This window comes from Bison bison, unplaced genomic scaffold, assembly GCF_000754665.1.
Source record: "Bison bison bison isolate TAMUID 2011002044 unplaced genomic scaffold, Bison_UMD1.0 scf7180017864508, whole genome shotgun sequence".
NCBI classification, from domain to species: Eukaryota; Metazoa; Chordata; class Mammalia; order Artiodactyla; family Bovidae; genus Bison; species Bison bison.
Window position 1 is genome coordinate 14,462,940 of NW_011495064.1, and position 22,512 is coordinate 14,485,451.

A 22,512-nucleotide genomic window follows, 5' to 3' on the forward strand; every position below is an offset into this window, starting at 1 on the left:
CACTGGAGTGAGTTGCCATTTCCTTCTCCAATGCATGAAAGCGAAAAGTGAAAGTGAAGTCACTCAGTCGTGTCCGACTCCTAGCAACCCCATGGACTGCAGCCTACCAGGCTCCTCCGTCCATGGCAGTTTCCAGGCAAGAGTACTAGAGTGGGTTGCCAGTGCCTTCTCCGCCATAGGCTCTAGATCCCCAGAAAGGGCCCTTGTGCTATTTAACCAAAGGGAGGAAGTCCATCTAGCGGGGCCTTCGGCTAGATGAAGGGCCGAGCAGCCCGCCACTCTCCTGGACAGCCCCTGCTGCTCCTCTTGGCCCTGCCTGCTGTCACGTTCTTTTTTCAGTTGGGACTGGTTTGATGCAACTTTTATAAAGTGCATCAGGCAATGGGGGCAGATAACCCCAAGAAAGGCTCCAGTGTCTTTTTTTCAGTGAGTGGAGCAGGAAGGCTTCTAGAGGGAGAAATGAACTGGAAGGAGTAGAAGAAAAACAGGAGAGATCGATGAAGGGTGTGGGTGGAGTAAGGCTCAGAAGAGAACAGGTGCCAGCAGCCTGCAGAGCTGTTGGGACTGCAGCCCCTGAGAGGGACATTTCCAGATGGATGACCTGCACTGGAGTTCTGCTTGCATTATGGGACTAATTTTCTTTCTCAGTGACCTTGGCAAATAAGCAAATGTGTCTGTGGTCATTTCAGTGGTTCAAGGCTAAGAGCCTGTTCCTCTCTCCTGGGGACAGCATTCTCTTTGCTTTCCATCCATTTGGGGTTCCAGGAAACTGGGTCATCCTCTGCTCAGAGAGGTGGCTACCTGCTCTGCTTACAGGCAGATGAGAAGCAGCTCAGGCAACTCTTCATGTGCTACCCATTGCCATGGAAACGTAGAGGGGAAGAGGGAGATGGGAGGAGGCAGCTCTTGGAAGGAAGTGGGCAGTTCTCTCCTCCTCCACAAATGACCAGTCCCCGGGGCACTGCCTCTCAGCGTTCCATGGTAAAGCCTCAGAATTTGTTTTTCCTAAGTGTTTCTATGCCACTCTTTATGTACCGAGTGCTGTTCTAAGAGCTTTAGGAATACCTTAAATAAATCTCATGAGGTCAATATACTATTTTCATTTTACAGGGAGGGTAAATAGCTGCTCAGAGTTACACAGCAAGTAGGTGGTGGAGCCAGGATCCAAACTCAGGCAGCCTGGTACCCAAGTTCTATGTCTTAAATACTACATCACACTGCCTCTCAGGGCAGTAAAGGCTGGCGGGAAAGGTCAGCTGACAGGCTGGGGCCTCTCCCCAGGGAGCTGGCACTTCAGGTCAAGGTTTCAGGGTCCTAGGGCTAAAGCCTGCCTTGACCAGGTAGGAGTCCAGGATGAATGTGGTAATTGATCAACCAGCTAGGAGAGTGTATTCCCACATGCTCAGCCTCAGTGCCGGGTGTGAGGGACTTCAGAATTAGAGAACAGGGCAGCAGAGGGCAGAGCTGGGACCAGTGAATGAACATGATAAAAAGGTAGATTTCAGCTCAATGTAATCTCTACCATCTCATTGTAACCCTTCTAACATTTGGATAATAATACTTTAGGCTGCCTCTTCAAGCATGGAGCTGACACCTTCTAGGAATATTAGATAAGGACTCTTATTTTTTGTAAGAGTATGGAATAAATGGCCTCTAGTTATATATATTTGCAGGGTGTGGAGTCATCTTTTTAAGCTAAAAATGGAGGCTTCTATGGGACACATGCCTTGGATGAAGAGGGTGTGGAAAATGCTTGTTCCTACTTCTTCCTCTTCACAGAGTGTTGGAGGGTCACTGAGAAGGTTGCCTGGCTGACCTCCAGGAAGTCTCATGGGGCTGTATGTTACACTGGTGACTCATACTCTCTGGAGTATGTCCAGGATCCTCAGGGCTTCATCGGCCTGGGTTTCTCATCAGGCTACATCGATTTCTTTCGATGATTTCTTTCATCTTCAATAAAACAATAACTGACATAAAAACTGGAACACTGGAAGTTTAAATAATCAGAGCTGTTCCCCCATGACAAGCAGGTTTACAGGGAGTAACAAATATTAATCAGAACACTAGGGTCTTGATGCTGTGCTTAGTTGCTCAGTCGTGTCTGACTCTGCGACGCTAGCCTCTGAGGCTCCTCTATCCATGGGGATTCTCCAAACAAGAATACTGGAGAGAGTTTCCATGCCCTCCTCCAGGGCTTTTCCCAACCCAGGACTCAAACCCAGGTCTCCTGCATTGCAGGCGGATTCTTTACCATCTGAGCCACCAGGGAAGCCCAAGAATACTAGCGTGGGTATCCTGTCCCTTTTCCAGGGGATCTTCCTGACCCAGGAATCAAACTGGAGTATCCTGCATTGCAGGCGGATTCTTTACCAGCTGAGCTACTGGGGAAGGGTCTTGATGTGCAGTACAAAACTTCAGCTTCAATACTTACAATACTTGGAATCCACCATTTCTCTCTCTGTGTCTGGACTTACCCAAGAAGCCACATCATAGCCAATTGTATCTGGGTGGCAGATACGGGGTGTAAATAAAATGTACTTTCAGATGAGCATGGAATTAGAAATAAGATTAGTTGGATTCATAAATGTTTTTAGGATCATTCTAAAACTGCCTGTTTTATATACATACCTCTTGCGCTAAAACCCCAAGTCCATGGCTTCTGGTTACCTGTATGGTTGCCTCCCCATTGGAGCCTTGACAGTGGAGCAAACACTCTAAGTCTGTTGGTGAAAGTTTTCTGAGCCCTATACAGAGCCTGGCTGTGCCTGTCTGCTGTTCATCTGTCTCCTTTTTCTGGGGTTCCTTGACTGACTAAGCCCATTATGGAGGATGTTCTTCCTTTAGACCTGTTAATTCATCCCAACAGGCCACACTCATATTTTGTTGGCCTAGAAGCCAGCTTATTTCTTTCAAGTGACTTGTTTTTTAAGGGGAGATATTTCAGAAACAGAAAAATACAGAGAATAATACAATACTCACTCTCCACTCACTGGATTTAACAAATATCAACAGCCTTTTCTTCTTGGAGAAATAAAATATTATAGACAAGAATTGAAGTCTCTTTTTCTCAAATTCCCTTGTTCCCTGGAAATAATCACAGCTTGAAGTTGGCCTCTGTGCCAGGTAACTTTTCAGTCCTCTGTGCTGTTTTATTCTCAAGATTTAACATTTCCTGCTGCTGCTGCTGTTGCTAAGTCACTTCAGTCGTGTCTTGCCGGGGTCCAGCCCCGGCTGATCCAGGGTATTCGAAGGAGAGACGGCCTAGGCGACTATTTATATGTTAATTAGAGATATAAGAGTAATAGAATGAGGATAGTTCAGTAGGAAAATTCAGTGGAGAAAAGAGGCTGAGTAGCTTGGCTTACGTGGAAAATCAATATAACCCGTGACACCAGGTTAGCTCTGACCACGGAGGCCGCAGGCGCCCTCTCGAATAGCGGAAGGTGCCCCACCTTAGACACCTTCTCGAGTGGGTCTTAGAAGCCCAGGCAAATAAATGGTCACAGAGGATATCCGCGGTCCAGATGGAGACTTCAGCCAGAATGTGAAAAGAATGACATGGGGAGACCAAGCTCTGGTGAGCAAGGCCTGTAGCTTTATTTTTAATAGGGGCTTATATACCCTAAGTTACACCTAGAGGATAATAGGGGATGCAAAGTCAGCAGTCTTTGACCCTTATCAAAAACCAGGGTTTCTTTCCTGCAAATTTATCGTATACAAATGGTTTAGGTGATTTACATCGTCTTCTGGCCAGAAGGCCTATTAACATTTTATGACTCTTGACAAGGACTTATTAACAAAGACTTATTTTCTCTAAGAGTAATTATTTTAAGGTTTGGCGCCATCTTCCAAAGATAAAATTGCATTCCTATAGGGCGGATGTGTAATGGGTTTACAACAAAGAAAAGAATTTATTACCTTAAGGGTCTAAAGTTACTAACACCAAGGCCACTACTTATTTTTTCTACATACCAACTATTAATTAATACATATTCAAGGATACAATTCAGGGGATGTGAAAACTTGGCAACAAGCATTGGTTCATCAATGAAATCTTTTACTAGTTTTATTCTGACAGTTTCTAACTCTCTGAGAGGCTCTCAGCTATTTGAATATCTTAAGCTTCCCGTGCCTCTCGAGGCTGGGAGACTGTAAACAATCGAATGCATAGCTGTAGGAGTCCGGGTAAACTTGTCAGGCGAGTTAGAGAGCCATCTGAGGGGTTTGGATTTAAACACTCCTAATTGCCCAGGAACTTTATTAATTGGAGCTGTAAGTTAACTCTTTGACAGAGAGAGTGAGATGGTGATGGGGGACAGCCCCCAGTAAAGTCAGTGGTGAGAGCACAAAGCAATAAAGTAGGCAGACTCTGTTTTTTTGGGGGTAGATGCTCGAGAATATCCGGGGGGACTCCTGAGGCTCGATCCCGCCTTTGCGTATGCCGAGCCTCCTTCCTCATGACCTTTGTCACAAGTGGAATGTCTCTCGCCGGCTCCCGGCAGTGTCTGACTCTGTGCGACCCCATAGACAGCAGCCCACCAGGCTCCCCCGTCCCTAGGATTCTCCAGGCAAGAACACTGGAGTGGGTTACCATTTCCTTCTCCAATGCATGAAAGTGAAAAGTGAAAGTGAAGTCGCTCAGTCGTGTCCGACTCTTAGCGACCTCATGGACTACAGCCCACCAGGCTCCTCTGTCCATGGGATTTTCCAGGCAAGAGTACTGGAGTGGGGTGCCATTGCTTTCTCCTAACACTTGTTATGTCTCCCTAAAAACTGACATTGGGACAGAAATACTAATACCTTTTTCCTTGGGAATGGGCACATGCCCTACAGGTTTGGAGCAGCTTTCCTCTAGGAGGAAAAAGCCAAATACAACTCAGTTTTCCGGAGATTTCTGTTTCTAACCTTCCCTGATCCCCATTCTCTATTACGCACAGGAGCACAGAATGTGTACAGGGCTGTGGGTGTACACACACACGCACGTGTGTGAGCTGACGGCTTTCTGCTCGTTGCCACAGGTGTCTGCTCTGTCCAGTGCGGGGGGTGTGGAGAACCTCATCCTGCTGGAACAGGAGAAGCAGCGGCCTCATGAGGTGGGCTCTGTGCAGTGGGCAGGGGGCACCTTCGGGCCCATGCGGAAGAGCCGGCTGGGGGAGCACGAGTTCGAGGCCCTCATGAGGATGCTGGACAATCTGGTGAGTCTCCTGCCATTGTCCTTCCAGACCAGTCCTTTGTGGGTTAGCCCCCCAAAACCAGTCAGTATGAAGCACTCAGTAGATACGAGAACTGCCAGCATCACAATTCAGTTGTTAAAGCCCTTTGACTGGCAACTTGACTAAGAGTTTGTGGTCACGCTAATAGTACTTGAATCTTCTCAAACGATGGCCTTTGCCACTCCCTTTCCAAGGGCTGTGGATGCTGCACCTGCTGGGTGCCCTTTGGAGAAGGGGTAGGAAACTACTGGTTGGCGTGTGAGGTGGTAATCCAGCAAAAAGCAGGACCACAGAGCCTCTCTCATATTGTGGCTTGGTTTACTCCTCTTTTGCAGTTAGCTCTGTGTTTCCTTCTAATCTCATGATTTTAACGCAGAAAACATAGTAGCTTTGATTTCCCTATTCCCGATAAACAGCATTACAACACTATTCCTATTGTGATGAATCAAGCAAACAATCAGGTAAAAAATTAACTGATATATGACTAGACTGGGCTTTAAAGGATCCAAAAGCATTATAAGACATCTTTCCTTCTGGAACTAACAGTTTAATTGATGACATATGACATAAACAGGAAACAATTCAAGAATAAGCGAAAAGCATACACAGTGAGGAACTAACTGCAAGAAGAGGCTATGACTTCCCAGATTGCTCAGAAGAGTGAAGATGAGCCCTATTTTTGTAGCATTCCTGTATTATTTCCTCTCCTCCTCACTGCTACTACTTTGGACCCTTTCGTTATTGTGTCTGGGTCATTTGCAATAATTAATCCTTTCCTTTTTGCTTCCAGTTCCTCCAAATCATCACCAGTTTATTACAGGGCTGACCATGAGGGTAACTTTATAGTACTAAAAGGTACAATCCACAATGAAAATACAACTCCTATTAACATTTGTGTGGTGAGTAATCTGTGGCTGAATAAAGCACCAGGACCAAATGGTTTCATGCAGAAATTCCCTCAAACTTTTAAGAAACAGACTATTCCTATGCTGTTTAAATGTGGCAGAGAAGAGTGAGAGAAGGAAACCAAGCCATAACAATTATAAGACATTCAGACAAATCTCACTTTGAGTTGATGAAAAATGCTGCATGAAAACTAGTAAATAGTATATGGCATAATATTAGAATAATAATACATGATAACCAAGTGAGGGTTCATTCCTTGTGTTGAAGGATGGTTTAATATTATAAATCTAAATATATTTCATGATATCAATGAGTCAAAGGATAAAAACCTATGGATCACTTTGAGATCAAAAGGTATTTGATAAAAATGTAATCTCAATTTATAAAAATAATAGGTGTTAAGTAGGATAGGAAGTCATTTATTTAATATGATTAAAATTACCTTTTTTTTTTGTCAAAACAAACACCAGTATTGTGGTGAAACACTAGAAGAATTTCCATTAAATTTTGAAACTAAACAATGATTCTGTTCTCAGCACTATCATTTAATGTTGTTCAAGAATAATACTGGAAATCAATTTAAGGCAGTGAGATCTAAAAATAAGAGGTGTACATGTTGTATAGAAAACAAAATTACTCTTCTTTATAGTCAGTACATCTACCTACCTCTAAGGTTCAAAAGAATCAACTGAGAAAAATTAGAAATAATGAGTGCATATCAAGAAAAAAGAGGGACAAGACTCAAATCAACAAAATTAGAAATGAAAAAGGAGAGGTTACAACAGACAATGCAGAAATACAAAGGATAATAAGAGACCTACTATGAGCAATATATGCCAATAAAATGGACAACCTGGAAGAAATGGACAAATTCTTAGAAAAGTTAAACCATCCAAGACTGAACAGGAAGAAATAGAAATTATGAACAGATAAATTACAAGCACTGTAGTAGAAATGGTGTTAAAAAATCTCCCAAAAAACAAAAGCCCAGGGCCAGATGGCTTCACAGGTTAATTCTATCAAATATTTAGAGAAGAGCTAATGTCTAGCCTTTTCAAACTTTTCCAAGAAATGGCAGAGGAAGGAACACTTCCAAACTCATTCTATGAAACCACCATCACCCTGATACCAAAATCAGACTTCACACACAAAAAGAAAATTACTAAAAAAGAAAATTACATAGATGCAAAAATCCTCAACAGAATTCTAGCAAACAGAATCCAACAACACATTGAAAGGATCCTATACCATGATCAAATCAACTTTATCCCAGGGATGCAAGGATTCTTCAGTGTACATCAATCCATCAATGTGATACACCACATTAATAAATTTAAAGATAAAAATCATTTGATAATCTCAATGGATACAGAAAAAGCTTTCAACATAATTCAGCATCCATTTATGACAAAAACTCTTCAGAACATGGGCATGGAAGGAACCTGCTTCAACTTAACAAGGGCCATTTATGATAGACCCACAGCAAATATTATTTTCAATGGTGGAAAACTGAAAGCATTTTCTCTAACATCAGGAACAAGACAAGGATGCCCACTCTCATCACTTTTATTCAGCAGAGTTTTGGAAGTCCTAGCCATGGCAATCAGAGAAGATAAAGAAATAAAAAGAATCCAGATTGGAAAAGAAGAAGTAAAACTCTCACTGTTTGCAGATGGCATGATACTATACATAGAAAACCCTATAAGATACTATCAGAAAGCTACTACAGCTAATCAATGAATTTACTAGAGTCACAGGGTAGAAAATCAATACACAGAAGTACCTTGCATTCCTACATGTGAACAATGAAAAATCAGAAAGAAAAATTAAGGAATCAATCACATTCACCATTGCAAAAACAAAAAGAGAAAGAGAGAGAATAAAACACCTAAGAATAAACCTACCTAAGGAGACAAAAGACCTGTATACCAAAAACTATAAGACACTCATGAAAGAAATCAAAGATAACACAAACAGATAGAGAGATATCTTATGTTCTTGGATTAGAAGATTCAATATTGTGAAAATGACTATACTATCCAAAGCCATCTACAGATTCAGTGCAATACCTATCAAATTTCCATGGCATTTTTCAGAGAACTGGAACAGAAAATTTCACAATTTGTATGGAAACACAAAAGACCCCGAATAGCTAAAGCAATCTTGAGAAAGAAAAATGGAGCTGGAGGAATCAACCTTCCTGACTTCAGACTATACTACAAAGCTACAGTCATCAAGACAGTATGGTACTGGCACAAAACAGAAATATAGACTAATGGAGCAAGATAGAAAGCCCAGAAATCCACGCACCTGTGGGTACTTTATTTTTGACAAAGGAGGCAAAAATATGCAATGGAGAAAAGATAGTCTCTTCAATAACTGGTGCTAGGAAAACTGACAGCTCCATGTGAAAGAATGAAATTAGAACTTGTCCTAACACCATAATACAAATAAACTCAAAATGGATTAAAGACCTGAATGTAAGACCAGAAACTATAAAACTCTTAGAGTAAAAAACATAGGCAGAACATTTTTGGACATAAATTGCAAGCAAGATCCTCTATGGCCCACCTCCTAAAGTAATGGAAATAAAGATGAAAACAAACAAATGAGACCTAATTAAAATTAAAAGCTTTTGCACAGCAAAAGAAACCAAAAACAAGATGAAAAGACAACCTTTAGAATGGGAGAAAATAATTGCAAATGAAGCAACTGATAAAGGATTAACCTCCAAAATATACAAGCAGCTCATTCAGCTCAATATTAGAAAAACAAACAAAAAACAATCAAAAGATGGGCAGAAGACCTAAAAAGACATTCCTCTAAAGAAGACATGTGAATAGCCAATAAAACATGAAAAATTGCTCAAAATAGCTCATTAGTAGAGAAATGCAAATAAAAACTACAATGAGGAATCACCTCACACCAGTCAGAATAGCCATCACCAAAAAATCTACAAATAATAAATGCTGGAGAGGATGTGGAGAAAAGGAGACATTCTTGCACAGTTGATGGGAATGTAAATTGATATGGCCACTATGGAGAACAGTATGGAGATTTCTTTTAAAAAAAAACTAGGAATAAAACTACCATATGACCCGGCAATCCCACTACTGGGCATATACCCTGAGAAAATCATAATTGAAAAAGACAGATGTACCCCAATGTTCATTGCAGCACTGTTTACAACAGCAAGGACATGAAAGCAGCCTACATGTCCATCAACAGATATAAACAACAGTATAAGCTAGATATAAGCAAGAATACTGGAGTGGGTTGCCGTGTCCTCCTCCAGGGGATCTTCCCGACCCAGGGATCCAACCCGCATCTCTATATTGGCAAGCGGGTTCTTTACCACTAGCTCCACCTGTAAAGCCCTGTACATACATACAAGGGAATATTACTCAGCTGTAAAAAGGAACAAATTTGAGTCAGTTCCAGTGAGGTGAATGAACCTACAGCCTGTTATATAAAGGAAAGTAAGTCAGAAAGTCAGTCAGTAAGTCAGAAAATATCATATATTAATGCATATATATGGAATCTAGAAAAATGGCACTGATGTACCTATTTGCAGGACAGAAATAGAGACACAGAGAATAGACTTATGGACACAGTAGGGGAAGAAGAGTGGGATGAATTGAGTGAGTGCACTGAAGCATATACTGTACCGCATGTGAAATAGATAGCTAATGGGAAACTGCCATATAACACAGGGAGCTCAACCCCATGCTCTGGGACAGCCTAGTGGGGTGGGATGGGGTGGGGGCTAGGAGGGAGGTTCAGGAGGTAGGGGACATATATATATACACTTATAGATTCATGTTGCTGTACGGTAAAAACCAACACAGCATTGTAAAGCAATTATCCTCCAATTAAAAAAAAATAAGTGCATTTAAAGTGGTCAATTATGAAAATATGTGTAAAAATTAGTAGCTTTTTTGTATTTTAACATATAATAATGTATGTGAAAATATGAGAGGAAATAATCCTATTTGTAAATGCAACAACATCATAAAGTTTTAAGCAGACGCCCTTTAAAGACAGCTGTAAAATTTTACCAATAGACATCAGAGAAAACCTTAAATCAGTGAAGAGCTATAATTTATTCTTGGTTAAAAGCTTCAGTAGGGTAAAGAGGCTTGCAAGTTAATCAATCAACTCAATGTAATTTCCTCAAAAGTGGAGCAAGATATAAGGACTTAGCAAAATGTTCTTTCAGTTGAAATTCAGAATGACTTGGAAAATCCTATAGTGACTACCACCACATGGTAAAGTGTGATAAGGCTTTAGTCACTGAAGGGAGGGGCATTAGTCCAGAAGGGACAGGCCAATCAGAGCTACAGCTTAAAGAGTCCAGAAATAGATCCCCAATACATGAAAATTTAACAGGAGAAACAGCCATCTTATAAATCTGTGGGGAAAGATCGACTCCTAGCCCTGTGGGAAATGAACCTAGGGTGGCTTACTGCTTTTTCCTTTCAACAAGATAGATCCCTCCTTTGCCAAAAATTTAAACATGAAAAGGAAATTAATATAGAGATTTAAAAACATAGATTAATATCCTTGATGCTTCTATGTTGGGAAAGACCTTGTCAAGCATGGCAGGAAAGTCTGAAATCATGATGACAAATATTGACAGTTATGATTACATTAAAATTCAAATTTTACATTTTTAAAAAACCACCTCACCCGCCATAAACAAAACTAAAGACAGTATGGGGAAAATATTTGCAACATCTGTGACAGTCAAAAGATCGATATCTTTACAGTAAAAGGAATAAATCAATATGAAAAGATAAACATCACAATAGGAAAATGAACTAAGGACACAGTTTACAAGGGAAGATATTCGAGGCCATTAAATGTAATTAAATATCCAATCTTACTAGTAATCTAAAAAAGAACAAAACAAAAGTAGAAGGTTTTACTTTTAACCTGTCTGACTGCCAATGAATTTTTTAAAAACCTCAACAATATTCATGGTGGGGAAAGGAGATGAGAACTGGGAACTCCAGCACAATCGGCAGACGTGCAAACTGGCTCAGTGTCCTGGGAAGATGGACATGATGAATGTATAAAACCTTTAAAATAAATATGTAAAAACTGTGCACCCTTTGACTCAGTCATTTTCATTACTAGGCATTTATGTTAACTGCCTAAAGAAAAATGTGTAAAATTGCTCATTTCAGGGTTGTTTATAATATTTTGAAATTAACAAAAGTGTCTTCCAGTGTTGGTTAGAAAAATTGTGATATGTACATTCACTGGCATATTATGCAGTTGTTTAAGGTCGCTGTGTATTTATGTTCAGTAACATGAAGAAATCTCCAAGACGAATTGATGAACTAGAGAAGCAACTTTTAAAGCTGATTATGTAGTAATACTTACAATTGCCGAGATATGGAAGCAACCTAAGTATCCACTGATGGAAGAATGGATAAAGAAAAAGTGGTGCATATATATATATATGGTAGAACATTATTTAGCTATGAAAAGAAAGAACTCTAACCATTTGAAACAATGTGGATGGAACTTGAGGGGATTATGCTAAGTGAAATGAGTCATACAGAGAAAGACAAATACTGTATGATCTCATTTCTATATGGAATTGGAAAAAAAAAAAAAACCAAAACCAGAAAGTTCAAACTCGTAGATGCAGAGAACAGATTGGTAGCTTCCATGTGTGGGGCAGAGAGAAATGGGTAAAGGATCAAAGGTAAAAGCTTCCATATATAAAATAAGTAATCCTGGGGGTGTAATGTACAGCATGGTGACTGTAGTTATTAATACTGTGTTATATATTTGAAAGTTGCTAAAAGAGTAAGTAGATCTTAAAAGTTCTCATCACAAGAAAAACTATTATAACTATCTAAGGTGCCAGATGTCAACTAGATTCATGGTGATCATTTCGCAATACATACAATTTCTTTTTAACTGAAGTATAGTAGCCACTCCCGTATTCTTGCCTAGGAAATCCCATGGACAAAGGAGCCTGGCAGGAGTCCATGGGGTCACAAAAGACCTGGACACAATTTAACGACTAAAACGTGACACAGTTGATTTACAATGCTGTGTTAGTTTCAGGTGTATAGCAAAGTGATTCAGTTATGCATAGAATACATACAAATATTGAATCACTGTGTTGTAGATCTGAAACTAATGTAATGTTACATGTCAATTATATTGGTATTTTAGAAGACTGCTTATATGGATCTTCCCTGGTGGCTCAGACAGTAAAGCGTCTGCCTACAATGCCTACCATGTGGGAGACCTGGGTTCAATCCCTGGGTCAGGAAGATCTCCTGGAGAAGGAAATGGCAACCCACTCCAGTATTCTTGCCAGAAAATCCCATGGATGGTGGAACCTGGTAGGCTGCAGTCCATGGGGTTGCAAAGAGTCAGACACGACTGAGCGATTTCACTTCACTTATATGGTACAGCCCCATTTATATAGTGTTTTATATATTATATAGATATTATATTAATTATATAGTCTGTATATTTACATATGCGCATATGTATATGTATGCTTAAAGAGATGACTGAAAGGATTTTTAGTGGTTGTCTCTCAGGATGAGATTTTGCATAAAACCCATATTTTCCTTATGTTTTTTTTATATTGCTTAATTTTTCTACATGGCTATGTATTTTTTTGTAATCCACATAATTGTTAATGCCACTTTAACTTAAAGAAAGATGACTGGTAGAGCTGAGAATTATTCCAGCAGCTGCTGAGATTCCTGAATGTTCATTCTAAGTAACATTCTAAGTAACTCCAGCCCACCTTTGAGGGATATATGGTCCTTCTTAGGAGATAGGGATGTTCTCGAGTCAAATTCAGGGGTCCCAAGAGAGAAATAGTCAAGAAACTTCGGAGTTGAGGAAGGGAGGGCCACTGCTCGAATCAGCTGGGAAGCTTTTTGAAGTCCTGTAGCCCAGATTGTACCAGTGTCCAGTGAAATGGGCAACGCTGGGGTGAGCCCGGATAGCCATATTTTCAAAGCTCCTTTGTGATCCAGTGTGTTGACAACTACTGGGCCAGACCCAAAGCTGGAGCTCTGTCTGGTCCACAAGATTTTGGTGACTTTCTCACCCCTGATCAAAGGGCTTGCTGGAGTGAAGGAAAGGAAGGGTTGGGGGACCACGACAGGGAACAAGTAGAGAATCTGCCTGTAATGCGGGAGACCTGGGTTCAGTCCCTGGGTGGGGAAGATCCCCTGCAGAAAGAAATAGCAACCCACTCCAGTATTCTTGCCTGCAGAATCCTGTGGACTGAGGAACCTGGTGGGCTGCAGTCCATGGGGGTCACAAAGAGTCAGACACGACTGAGCAACTAACAATTTCACTTTCTTCCAGAGGTGTGGCAAGGCCTGGGTTGTATTTTATTATGGAGACTTTGGGTTAAACTGAGTCCTTTAGATGGAAGGGGGTGAAGTGTGTGGGCTGGCCAGCTGGCATGTTATTGACCATTTTCCCTACCTTAAGTGGTTCTATTTTTGTTCTTTTCAGGGTTACAGAACAGGCTACACCTACCGCTATCCCTTCGTTCAAGAGAAAACCAAACACAAAAGTGAGGTGGAGATTCCAGCCACGGTCACTGCCTTCGTGTTTGAGGAGGACGGCGCCCCGGTGCCTGCCCTGCGGCAGTACGCCCAGAAGCAGCAGAAGGAGAAGACCCGCTGGCTCAACACGCCCAACACCTACCTGCGGGTCAACGTGGCCGACGAGGTCCAGAGGAGCATGGGCAGCCCTCGGCCCAAGACCACAGTAAGGAGGGCAGAAGGGGCTCCCCTGGGGAGACCAGGGTCAGAGGAGAGTGCCCGGCCTCTGTGTAGGCTAAACCACTTTAAAAGAGGAACAGAGCAAACCTCCCCCAGGCCTGAGCTAGTCCTGTCTCCCCTTAGGGCTTCCTACTGGGAGTCTGAGAGCAGCTGCTCATGCCCACAGAGCAGATCGCCTGTTTCTTGTACCTCTGTGCTGAGTTTCTGGGTTCAGAGCGTGGCTCAACAGGTCACTCTCAGCTGCATGAAAGCGTTTTGCTCCCACATCCAGAAGGGGCTTCCTGGAAGTTTGGGGGATGGGTATCCAACATTTGAACTGACCATCTGATGCAAAACCAGGAGGGAGGTGGGTACTTGCTTCTATTACATTGTCCTCTCCCATTATACCCTTTTCTGTGGACTTGCTTTAGGCATTAATGTGTTGAAGAGACCTGCCCAGAGGTTGAATTTTTACAAATTTTATGCTCTTTCCCTCTCTCTCCCTCACACAAACACCTCTGACCCTTAATTTGATTTTCACTATTTACTTTATAAGTAGCTGGCAGCCAAATAGAATAGCTCTTCATTAAAAAAATGAAACTATCCACAAGTCCTCTTAAAACGCGAGTGGCCGGCTGTCTGTCGAAACTGGTCACCGAGGCTCCGTCCCTCCTCTTAAGTGTTATTTATGGCTGTTGATCAGGGGCCTTAGTTTGGTTGCTGGGTCATCTGCTGCCCATCTCTGCTCTGGGAGACAGACATCCAAGTGCCCCAAGAGTAGGGAATGTGTTTGTCTAGGCTTGCTGACCTTCCATGCAGGCTGGTCAGCTCAGCTCTCCTGGGGTGGACGACTGGGGTGGACGGTGAGCTGTGTGCCTTTGTCTTACTCACTGGGGCTTGTGTGTGTTCAGTGGATGAAGGCTGACGAGGTGGAGAAATCCAGCAGTGGCATGCCCATACGGATCGAAAACCCAAACCAATTTGTGCCTCTCTATACTGACCCCCAAGAAGTGCTGGACATGCGCAACAAGGTAAGGTGTAGCTAACTGCCTCCCACTCTTCTCCCGCAAGGGTGTAAGGAGGGGGCGTCCGCAAGGGTGTAAGGGGGGGGCGTCCGCAGGATGTGCACGACTTTCCCCAGGTGCCTCTTATGGGAAAGAAGAAAAGAAAGCATTAGTCGCTCAGGTCATGTCCAATTCTTTGTGACCCCATGGACTCTGGCCCACCAGGTTCCTCTATTCATGGAATTCTCCAGGTAAGAATCCTGGAGTGGATTGCCATTCCCTTCTCCAAGGGATCTTCCTGACCCAGGGATTGAACCCAGGTCTCCTGCATTGCAGGCAGATTCTTTACCATCTGAGCCACCAGAGAAGCCCACATGGGAAAGAAGGTATCATTTATTGGCCATGTTTCAGGCACAGTGCTAAGTGCTGTGGTTTTTTCATCGTGTGTAAACATCTAAGAGAGGGCTGCTAGCTTCAGACAGTAGATGTGTCTAAGAGCCCCCAAATTGAATTTTTACAAATTTTATGCTGTTTCCCTTTGGCTCATTTTCAAAATTGCAAAATCCTTTATATTTATTTCTCTACCTTGGCTTTACAGTTCCCTCACTTATTTTCTTCATGTTACTTTAAATACCTAAATTGTAACAGAACCACCTCCAGTAGGTTAGGCATGCTCTCAGAGCAGTGTTTCAATGTGTGCGCCTCTGAAATGCAGATTTCTGGCTTACCCCCAACCCTCCTCCCACGGGTTTGAGATTTAACATATAGGAGGTGTCCCCCTCCCCCAGAAATCTGTAGTTTAAACCAATTCCTCAGGGACTTTATAGGAATATTGAAAATTGAGAATCCCCCTCAAGGATCTACCATGCCTCTTCATCTCTTACAATGACCTTCTTAGAGTTCATGAGAATCTGGTGTTTTACATCAACTACTCATTCCCTGGAACAGTCTCCATGGCTGTGGACGTGATGTGTTACTGTGTTATGTTCACACCACACTGGGCGGCCTATTAAGTACGTCCTGCTTCTGGACTGCTAGCTCACTCTCCCCTCCCTTTCCACACAGATTCGAGAACAAAACCGACAGGATGTGAAGTCGGCAGGGCCCCAGTCCCAGCTGCTGGCGAGCGTCATCGCAGAGAAGAGCCGAAGCCCGGTACAGGAGATGCTGCCCCCGCCTGCAGGGGGAACGAGTTTGCCTTCTGGGTCTGCAGTGCCTGGGGCTGGGCGGCAGGACCCCTGAGCTCACATATGCCCACCTTTCCCTGTGCTCTTGGGCGCTGGTGCTCTTGCTGCAAAATGGATGCTGTGAGGACTGAGGACAGTGTCTTATCGCCCGCTGTGGGCCCCAGGAAGGCCGGGAGAGGGGTCGGGGAGCAGCCCAATCCGCCCACCCGCCGGAGTGATACGGCTTCCCTGGTTCCTCTGTGGAACTCCTGTCTGCCCTCTGCCGGTGCTCCGCAGGGTGGGCTCGCAGGAGCGTGGCTGGCCGCTCTCAGCGGCTCTACAGCTGCCTGCTCCAAATGGTTCTGTCCTCTGTGCTTGAATATGGCATCATCAGGCCATACCTCTGAGAGGATGCCCACGTGCTCTCAGAGGGCAGACGTGTATATAAGGACGGGTGCTCTGCGGGAGGGGGAGGGCCAGTGAGTTGCCTACAAAACCCACATGGAGTTAGAAAATACAAAGTTGTTTCCATGCTTGAGATAGAACAGTGTTTGTGTAGTGCTTAGCGAAAGGGGTAAAGGTCAGAGTTCTGGCTTGTGTTGGAAATCATTGCTGCTCATTGCAAAGTCACAGTGGCATCTTCCTTAGCAGTAAGGGCCGGGCCGGGTGTGTGGAGGATTCAGGGACCATTCCTCTCTGCAGAGCAAACTAATGTCATGATTGCACATGGGGCTGCAACTCACAAGATGGGTGCCCATTGGCAAGGGAAGTGTGAAGGTCATGCCATCCCCTCCGCCCCACCCCAGCTCAGCCAAGAGGAGGGACATCAAATGTGCTACAGCGTCAAGGATAGACGTACCTGCCCCATGATACTGGGGGGAGGTGAGAGTTCAATACAATGAGCAAAATTATTAAAAACTCTGCCATTTATACCGAGTGCTCTCCTTGGAGTCCCTCTTCTTGGGATCTTGTTGGACTCTCTTGTGAACCCCATAATTGATGGGCCCAGTGCTGCCCTTCTTTTGAGAGAAGCCCAGGGCCCATCATCAGAATACCTGATGGGCCAGAAACAGATGGCCCGGAGTGCGTGATGTGGGCCAGCTGCTCTGGCTCACCTTCCTTGGGCTTCACTTTCTTTGGCTCCTCAGCTCCAGAGCACTGTATCCCCAAAGGCCAAGAGGAGGATGCTGAGTTAGGATAAAGGGATAAAGGGCTGTGGGGTCTGAATATTAGTCCCTGTCCTGGGTGAGAGAGGTCAAAGGATTCCTGGAGCTCACACAAGGCCCAGCAGTGAGCTCTCCAGAGCCAGGGGCTCCCCAGAGGTGGTGAAACACAGTGATTTTGCCAATGTCCCTACGGGGACCTGCAGAGCAGGCAGGTTGAAGATCCAAGATTCAAGACCTTAACTTCCTTGAATTTATGACTGTGTGCACAACAGAAATAACAGTTTGGACTGAGAATGCTGGAGTCATTGTGTGTTTTGCATATGACTTACTGCTGTGTGCTATGTGGCTTGTCCTGCTGCTGGGAGAGGAGGGGTGGTGGGTGGGGAGTGGCTGGCTTGAAGTTGGTTGAGCCAACGCTTTGCTTGCTGGGTTTTGGCTGGCTGACTGTGGGCCACTGACTGTATTTGCATAGTGACAGCTTGCAAGTGTCCACAGGAGAGATTGCAATAAAGGTGCATCTTCCTTCTCCTTGGGAGCATCCTTTGATTTTATTTCCGGGGCAGAGGGAGGTACCCCTGCATTCATCCAAGGCCCTGAGCTATTGCTAAGGAGCTGCTTGTCACGCTGTCCCTAGCAAGACCAGGGGCAGCCACATGAGTCTGAAAGAAAGCTGAGGCCTGGGCCCCGAGCGCGGCGTTCAGAGGGCAACACGCTCTGTGGTTAACTTTCAGTCCACAGACAGCCAGCTGATGTCCCAGGGCCAGGCGGATGCCAAAGACGAATCCGAGGAGATGGCACCCAACCCCTTCAGCCAACTCACGGACCAGGAGCTGGAGGAGTACAAGAAGGAGGTGGAGAGGAAGAAGCTGGAACTGGAGGGTAAATAACCCTGGTGGGGGGCCAGTGCTTCAGGACCTGCGGGAGGGAGGGGAGAGCGTGGGGCACTGGGGAGGCAGCAGAGCAACTGAGGCCGTCACTACCCCCTGCTGCGCCCCCCCAAGCAGCAGGACCCACTCCTTCCTGCCCACCAGAGCCCCCAGGGCTCCATCCAGGCTTCTTTGCTTTGTTTTCAATCTTCATTTGCTTCTCTGTGTCTCTTCTCTCTCATGTCTTCAATTTGGCCTTCCTGCCTCATCACCAAACAATATTCTTATGAGCATAATACTGTTATCCCCAATAATGCCCCTCATGGCTCGTGCCTGGCAGTGGTTACATGGTGCTGCCATGACCCCACTGATGCTCTCACCTGGGAAGAAGAAGTTAATCTGTGTGGTGCTTACTTAGAGTAGCACCATATAAATATGGCCTAGGTCAGTAAGCACCAGACAAATGTTAGTTATAATAATATGATCATTATTATAGTGATCACTGTTGTTAATGGATCTGGTTTGGTATAAACCTGGAAATCAGAACTGTCAGCAGCCAAGGCCTTTATGTCAGAATTTCAGTCAAGCCCATCTCTCCACGCTGACTCTTGAGAGCTTGTTCATGCCTTTGTCCCTTCCTGGCAGAGTTTCCCTTCTTGGCTACCTTATTCAATATTGTCTACACTTCAGGCTGCATGGCAAACTTCTCTCCATCTAGGAAGCCCTCTCTGTTTCCCTCATGATCTGTCCCTTCTCTTTGCTCTAGATGCACTTGGGGTCTGAGACACAGGACTTAGCTCTTGATTTTGTCCACCAGACAAGATGATGCTGAAAGCTCAGCTTCTCTCTGCACCAGTGCAGAATCAAATCTCAGAGACAGAGTTTTGGGTGAAGTAGATAGGAATAGCTTTACTGTTTGGCCAGGCCAAGGGGGCAGCAGTGGGCTAATGCGGTCACAACCGTGTGTTCCAACTTGGGGAAGATAGTGAGAAATTTTGTATTAATTGTCCAAAGAGGGCATGATCAGCTCATGGACATTCTTTGGATGGGTTGGTGGTGTGGTAAGTTGGAGTCAGCATCGTTCACCTTCAGTTCCAACTGATCTGGGATCTGCATGCTTGTGGGCAGCATATCATTATTAATCATTACCTTCTTCCACTTGGAGGGCATTTCAGTATCTGCAAAATAGCTCAAAGATATGGTTGTGTGTATCCTCTGATGGGCCTTGCCCCAAGGCTGCTCTTGCTGTTTGTTTCTCCCTTGGGAGAAAGGGACCTCCTGTCCCTTTGATAATTAACAACAGCTTGAATCTCCCCATTGGAACTCAGGGAAGATCATGGAGATTGAATGAAGGTAGCTTCCTATAGTCAAAGAAATGGGGGACAGAGAGGCCTTGTGCCCAGGAGTCCCACAGGCCCCTGCATGGTATCAAAGGCTTTTATTCCCTCAGGGAAGGACCTTCTTCCACGTCCCCCCTCCCCACCCAAAGTCAGCCATCTTCCTGGGCACAAAGGCACTGGAAGAACCCTTGCCAGCTTGCTTGGAGTTCTCACATGCCAGTCGAGGAAGTAGATGGAAAAATATAGTGCTTTTTGTCTCTAGAGGTTGTTTGGACTGAACACGTAAGTTATATAAATAGTATATGAGCTGCATACACATAGTGGGCGGGAATTCCCCTGCAGTCTTGCATCCACATCAGGGGTAATATAATCCATCCGAGGATGTGATTTGATGGAGGAAACAGAACTGGACTCTGACTCCTCCCATGTGCCTCGCTCAGAGTGTAGCAGACATTTTAAAAAGTGTGTGTGGGGGTGGGGGGATGGGGAAGCAGGTGATTCCAGTTAGGAGAAATAAGCACCAAGTAGAAGAAAGCATTGCCTTAAAGCACTTTATCTGCCCATATCTCCTCTGCCTGACCTCTGTCCTGAGTTGGTTTTCTGTGTTTTCAGGAGAGAAGGAGCCGGTCCCAGAGGAACCCGGCTCCCCTGTGAAGTCTGCACCTGCTTCTCCAGCTCAGAGCCCAGCCAAGTCCGAGCCAAAGAGCCCTGTGGGCTCTCCCTCCAAATCTGTGGACGGTGAGTTGAGCTGAAGCGCTCGCTGGCAGGGAGGAGGCACCTCCACAGACCGAGAAAGGGGTTTACATGGAGTTGTGCACTGCAGTGCCCCTGCCTTTTGACACATGCTGCCCTCCTACCAGAAACTCCTTCCCCTCTGCTATTTCTAGGGATCCTGAAATAGAGGTTGCCAGTTTTAAGCCTGTTCCATTCACAGGCTGTGACAATACACCTTACGGGTATAGCCGGGTCTAAGCAATGCTGAGTACTTTAATGATTGGCCCATAGCCTCCTCGTCTTCAACTCAGGCCAGACTGGCTGGTGGGCCTTTCTAGATGCAGCAGCCCAGTGCTTAGATTCTACTGTGCACAGGGCTCACCTAAGCATCTGGTTAAAGTGAAGATTAAAATGTTAAAATTAAGATGCAGTAAGTCTGGGGTGGGACCTGAGACCCTGCATATCCAGCAAGCTCCCAGGTAAGGCTGATGATGTCGCTGTCAACTGTGACTGTGCATTGGAATCACCTGGGGAGCTTTACAGTTCCTGACACCTGCCAGGGTCCTACCCCAGTGATTCCGAGTTCAGTGGTCTAGGAGTGGGGGCGGAGGAGTGCAGCCTAAAGCGATAAGATCTGTTTCCAGGTGAGTCTAATACATAGCCCAGGTTGAAAACAGGAGATCCGCCCTGGGTGTTCTTTGGAAGGAATGATGCTAAAGCTGAAACTCCAGTACTTTGGCCACCTCATGCGAAGAGTTGACTCATTGGAGAAGACTCTGATGCTGGGAGGGATTGGGGGCAGGAGGAAGAGGGGACGACAGAGGATGAGATGGCTGGATGGCATCACCGACTCGATGGACGTGAGTTTGAGTGAACTCTGGGAGATGGTGATGGACAGGGAGGCCTGGCATGCTGCGATTCATGGGGTTGCAAAGAGTCGGACACTACTGAGTGACTGAACTGAACTGAACTGAACCCTAAGATTAACCCTAAAAACCCAAAGGAGAAAAGGAAAGATATACGCATTTGAATGCAGAGTTCCAAAGAATAGCAAGGAGAGATAAGAAAGCCTTCCTCAACGATCAATGCAAAGAAATAGAGGAAAACAACAGAATGGGAAAGACTAGAGATCTCTTCAAGAAAATTAGAGATACCAAGGGAACATTTCATGCAAAGATTGGCTTAATAAAGGACAGAAATGGTATGGACCTAACAGAAGCAGAAGATATTAAGAAGAGGTGGCAAGAATACACAGAAGAACTGTACAAAAAAGATCTTCACAACCCGGATAATCACGATGGTGTGATCACTGACCTAGAGCCAGACATCCTGGAATGTGAAGTCAAATGGGCCTTAGGAAGCATCACTATGAACAAAGCTAGTGGAGGTGATGGGATTCCAGTGGAGCTATTTCAAATCCTGAAAGATGATGCTGTGAAAGTGCTGCACTCAATATGCCAGCAAATTGGGAAAACTCAGCAGTGGCAACAGGACTGGAAAAGGTCAGTTTTCATTCCAATCTCAAAGAAAGGCTGTGCCAAAGAATGCTCAAATTACAGCACAATTGCACTCACCTCACATGCTAGTAAAGTAATGATCAAAATTCTCCAAGCCAGGCTTCAGCAATACGTGAACTGTGAACTTCCAGATGTTCAAGGTGGTTTTAGAAAAGGCAGAGGAACTAGAAAGCAAATTTCCAACATTCCCTGAATCATGGAAAAAGCAAGAGAGTTCCAGAAAAACATCTATTTATGCTGTATTGACTATGCCAAAGCCTTTGACTGTGTGGATCACAATAAACTGTGGAAAATTCTTCAAGAGATGGGCATACCAGACCACCTGACCTGCCTCTTGAGAAACCTATATGCAGATCAGGAATCAACAGTTAGAACTGGACATGGGACAACAGACTGGTTCCAAATAGGAAAAGGAGTACGTCAAGGCTGTATATTGTCACCCTGCTTATTTAACTTATATGCAGAGTACATCATGAGAAACGCTGGGCTGGAGGAAGCACAGGCTGGAATCAAGAATGCCGGGAGATATGTCAATAACCTCAGATATGCAGATGACACCACCCTTATGGCAGAAAGTGAAGAGGAACTAAAAAGCCTCTTGATGAAGATGAAAGAGGAGAGTGAAAAAGTTGGCTTAAAGCTCAACATTCAGAAAACGAAGATCATGGCATCTGGTCTCATTACTTCATGGCGAATAGATGGGGAAACAGTGGAAACAGTGGCTGACTTTATTTTTCTGGGCTCCAAAATCACTGCAGATGTGATTGCAGCCATGAAATTAAAAGACACTTACTCCTTGGAAGGAAAGTTATGACCAACCTAGATAGCATATTGAAAAGCAGAGACATTACTTTGCCAAC

The 22,512-nt window shown here is 44.3% G+C and overlaps 1 protein-coding gene across 1 annotated transcript in view; it reads left to right on the plus strand.

Moving 5' to 3' along the window:
* The window catches only part of ADD2 (adducin 2 (beta)), a 57,720-nt gene that overhangs the window by 26,836 nt on the left and 8,372 nt on the right, over positions 1 to 22,512 (plus strand). The window contains exons 9-14 of the mRNA XM_010829797.1: positions 5,019 to 5,195; positions 13,629 to 13,886; positions 14,791 to 14,910; positions 15,949 to 16,038; positions 17,947 to 18,094; positions 20,034 to 20,159. Coding sequence (XP_010828099.1) covers positions 5,019 to 5,195; positions 13,629 to 13,886; positions 14,791 to 14,910; positions 15,949 to 16,038; positions 17,947 to 18,094; positions 20,034 to 20,159 — 919 coding nt within the window. The remainder of the gene's footprint in view (positions 1 to 5,018; positions 5,196 to 13,628; positions 13,887 to 14,790; positions 14,911 to 15,948; positions 16,039 to 17,946; positions 18,095 to 20,033; positions 20,160 to 22,512) is intronic.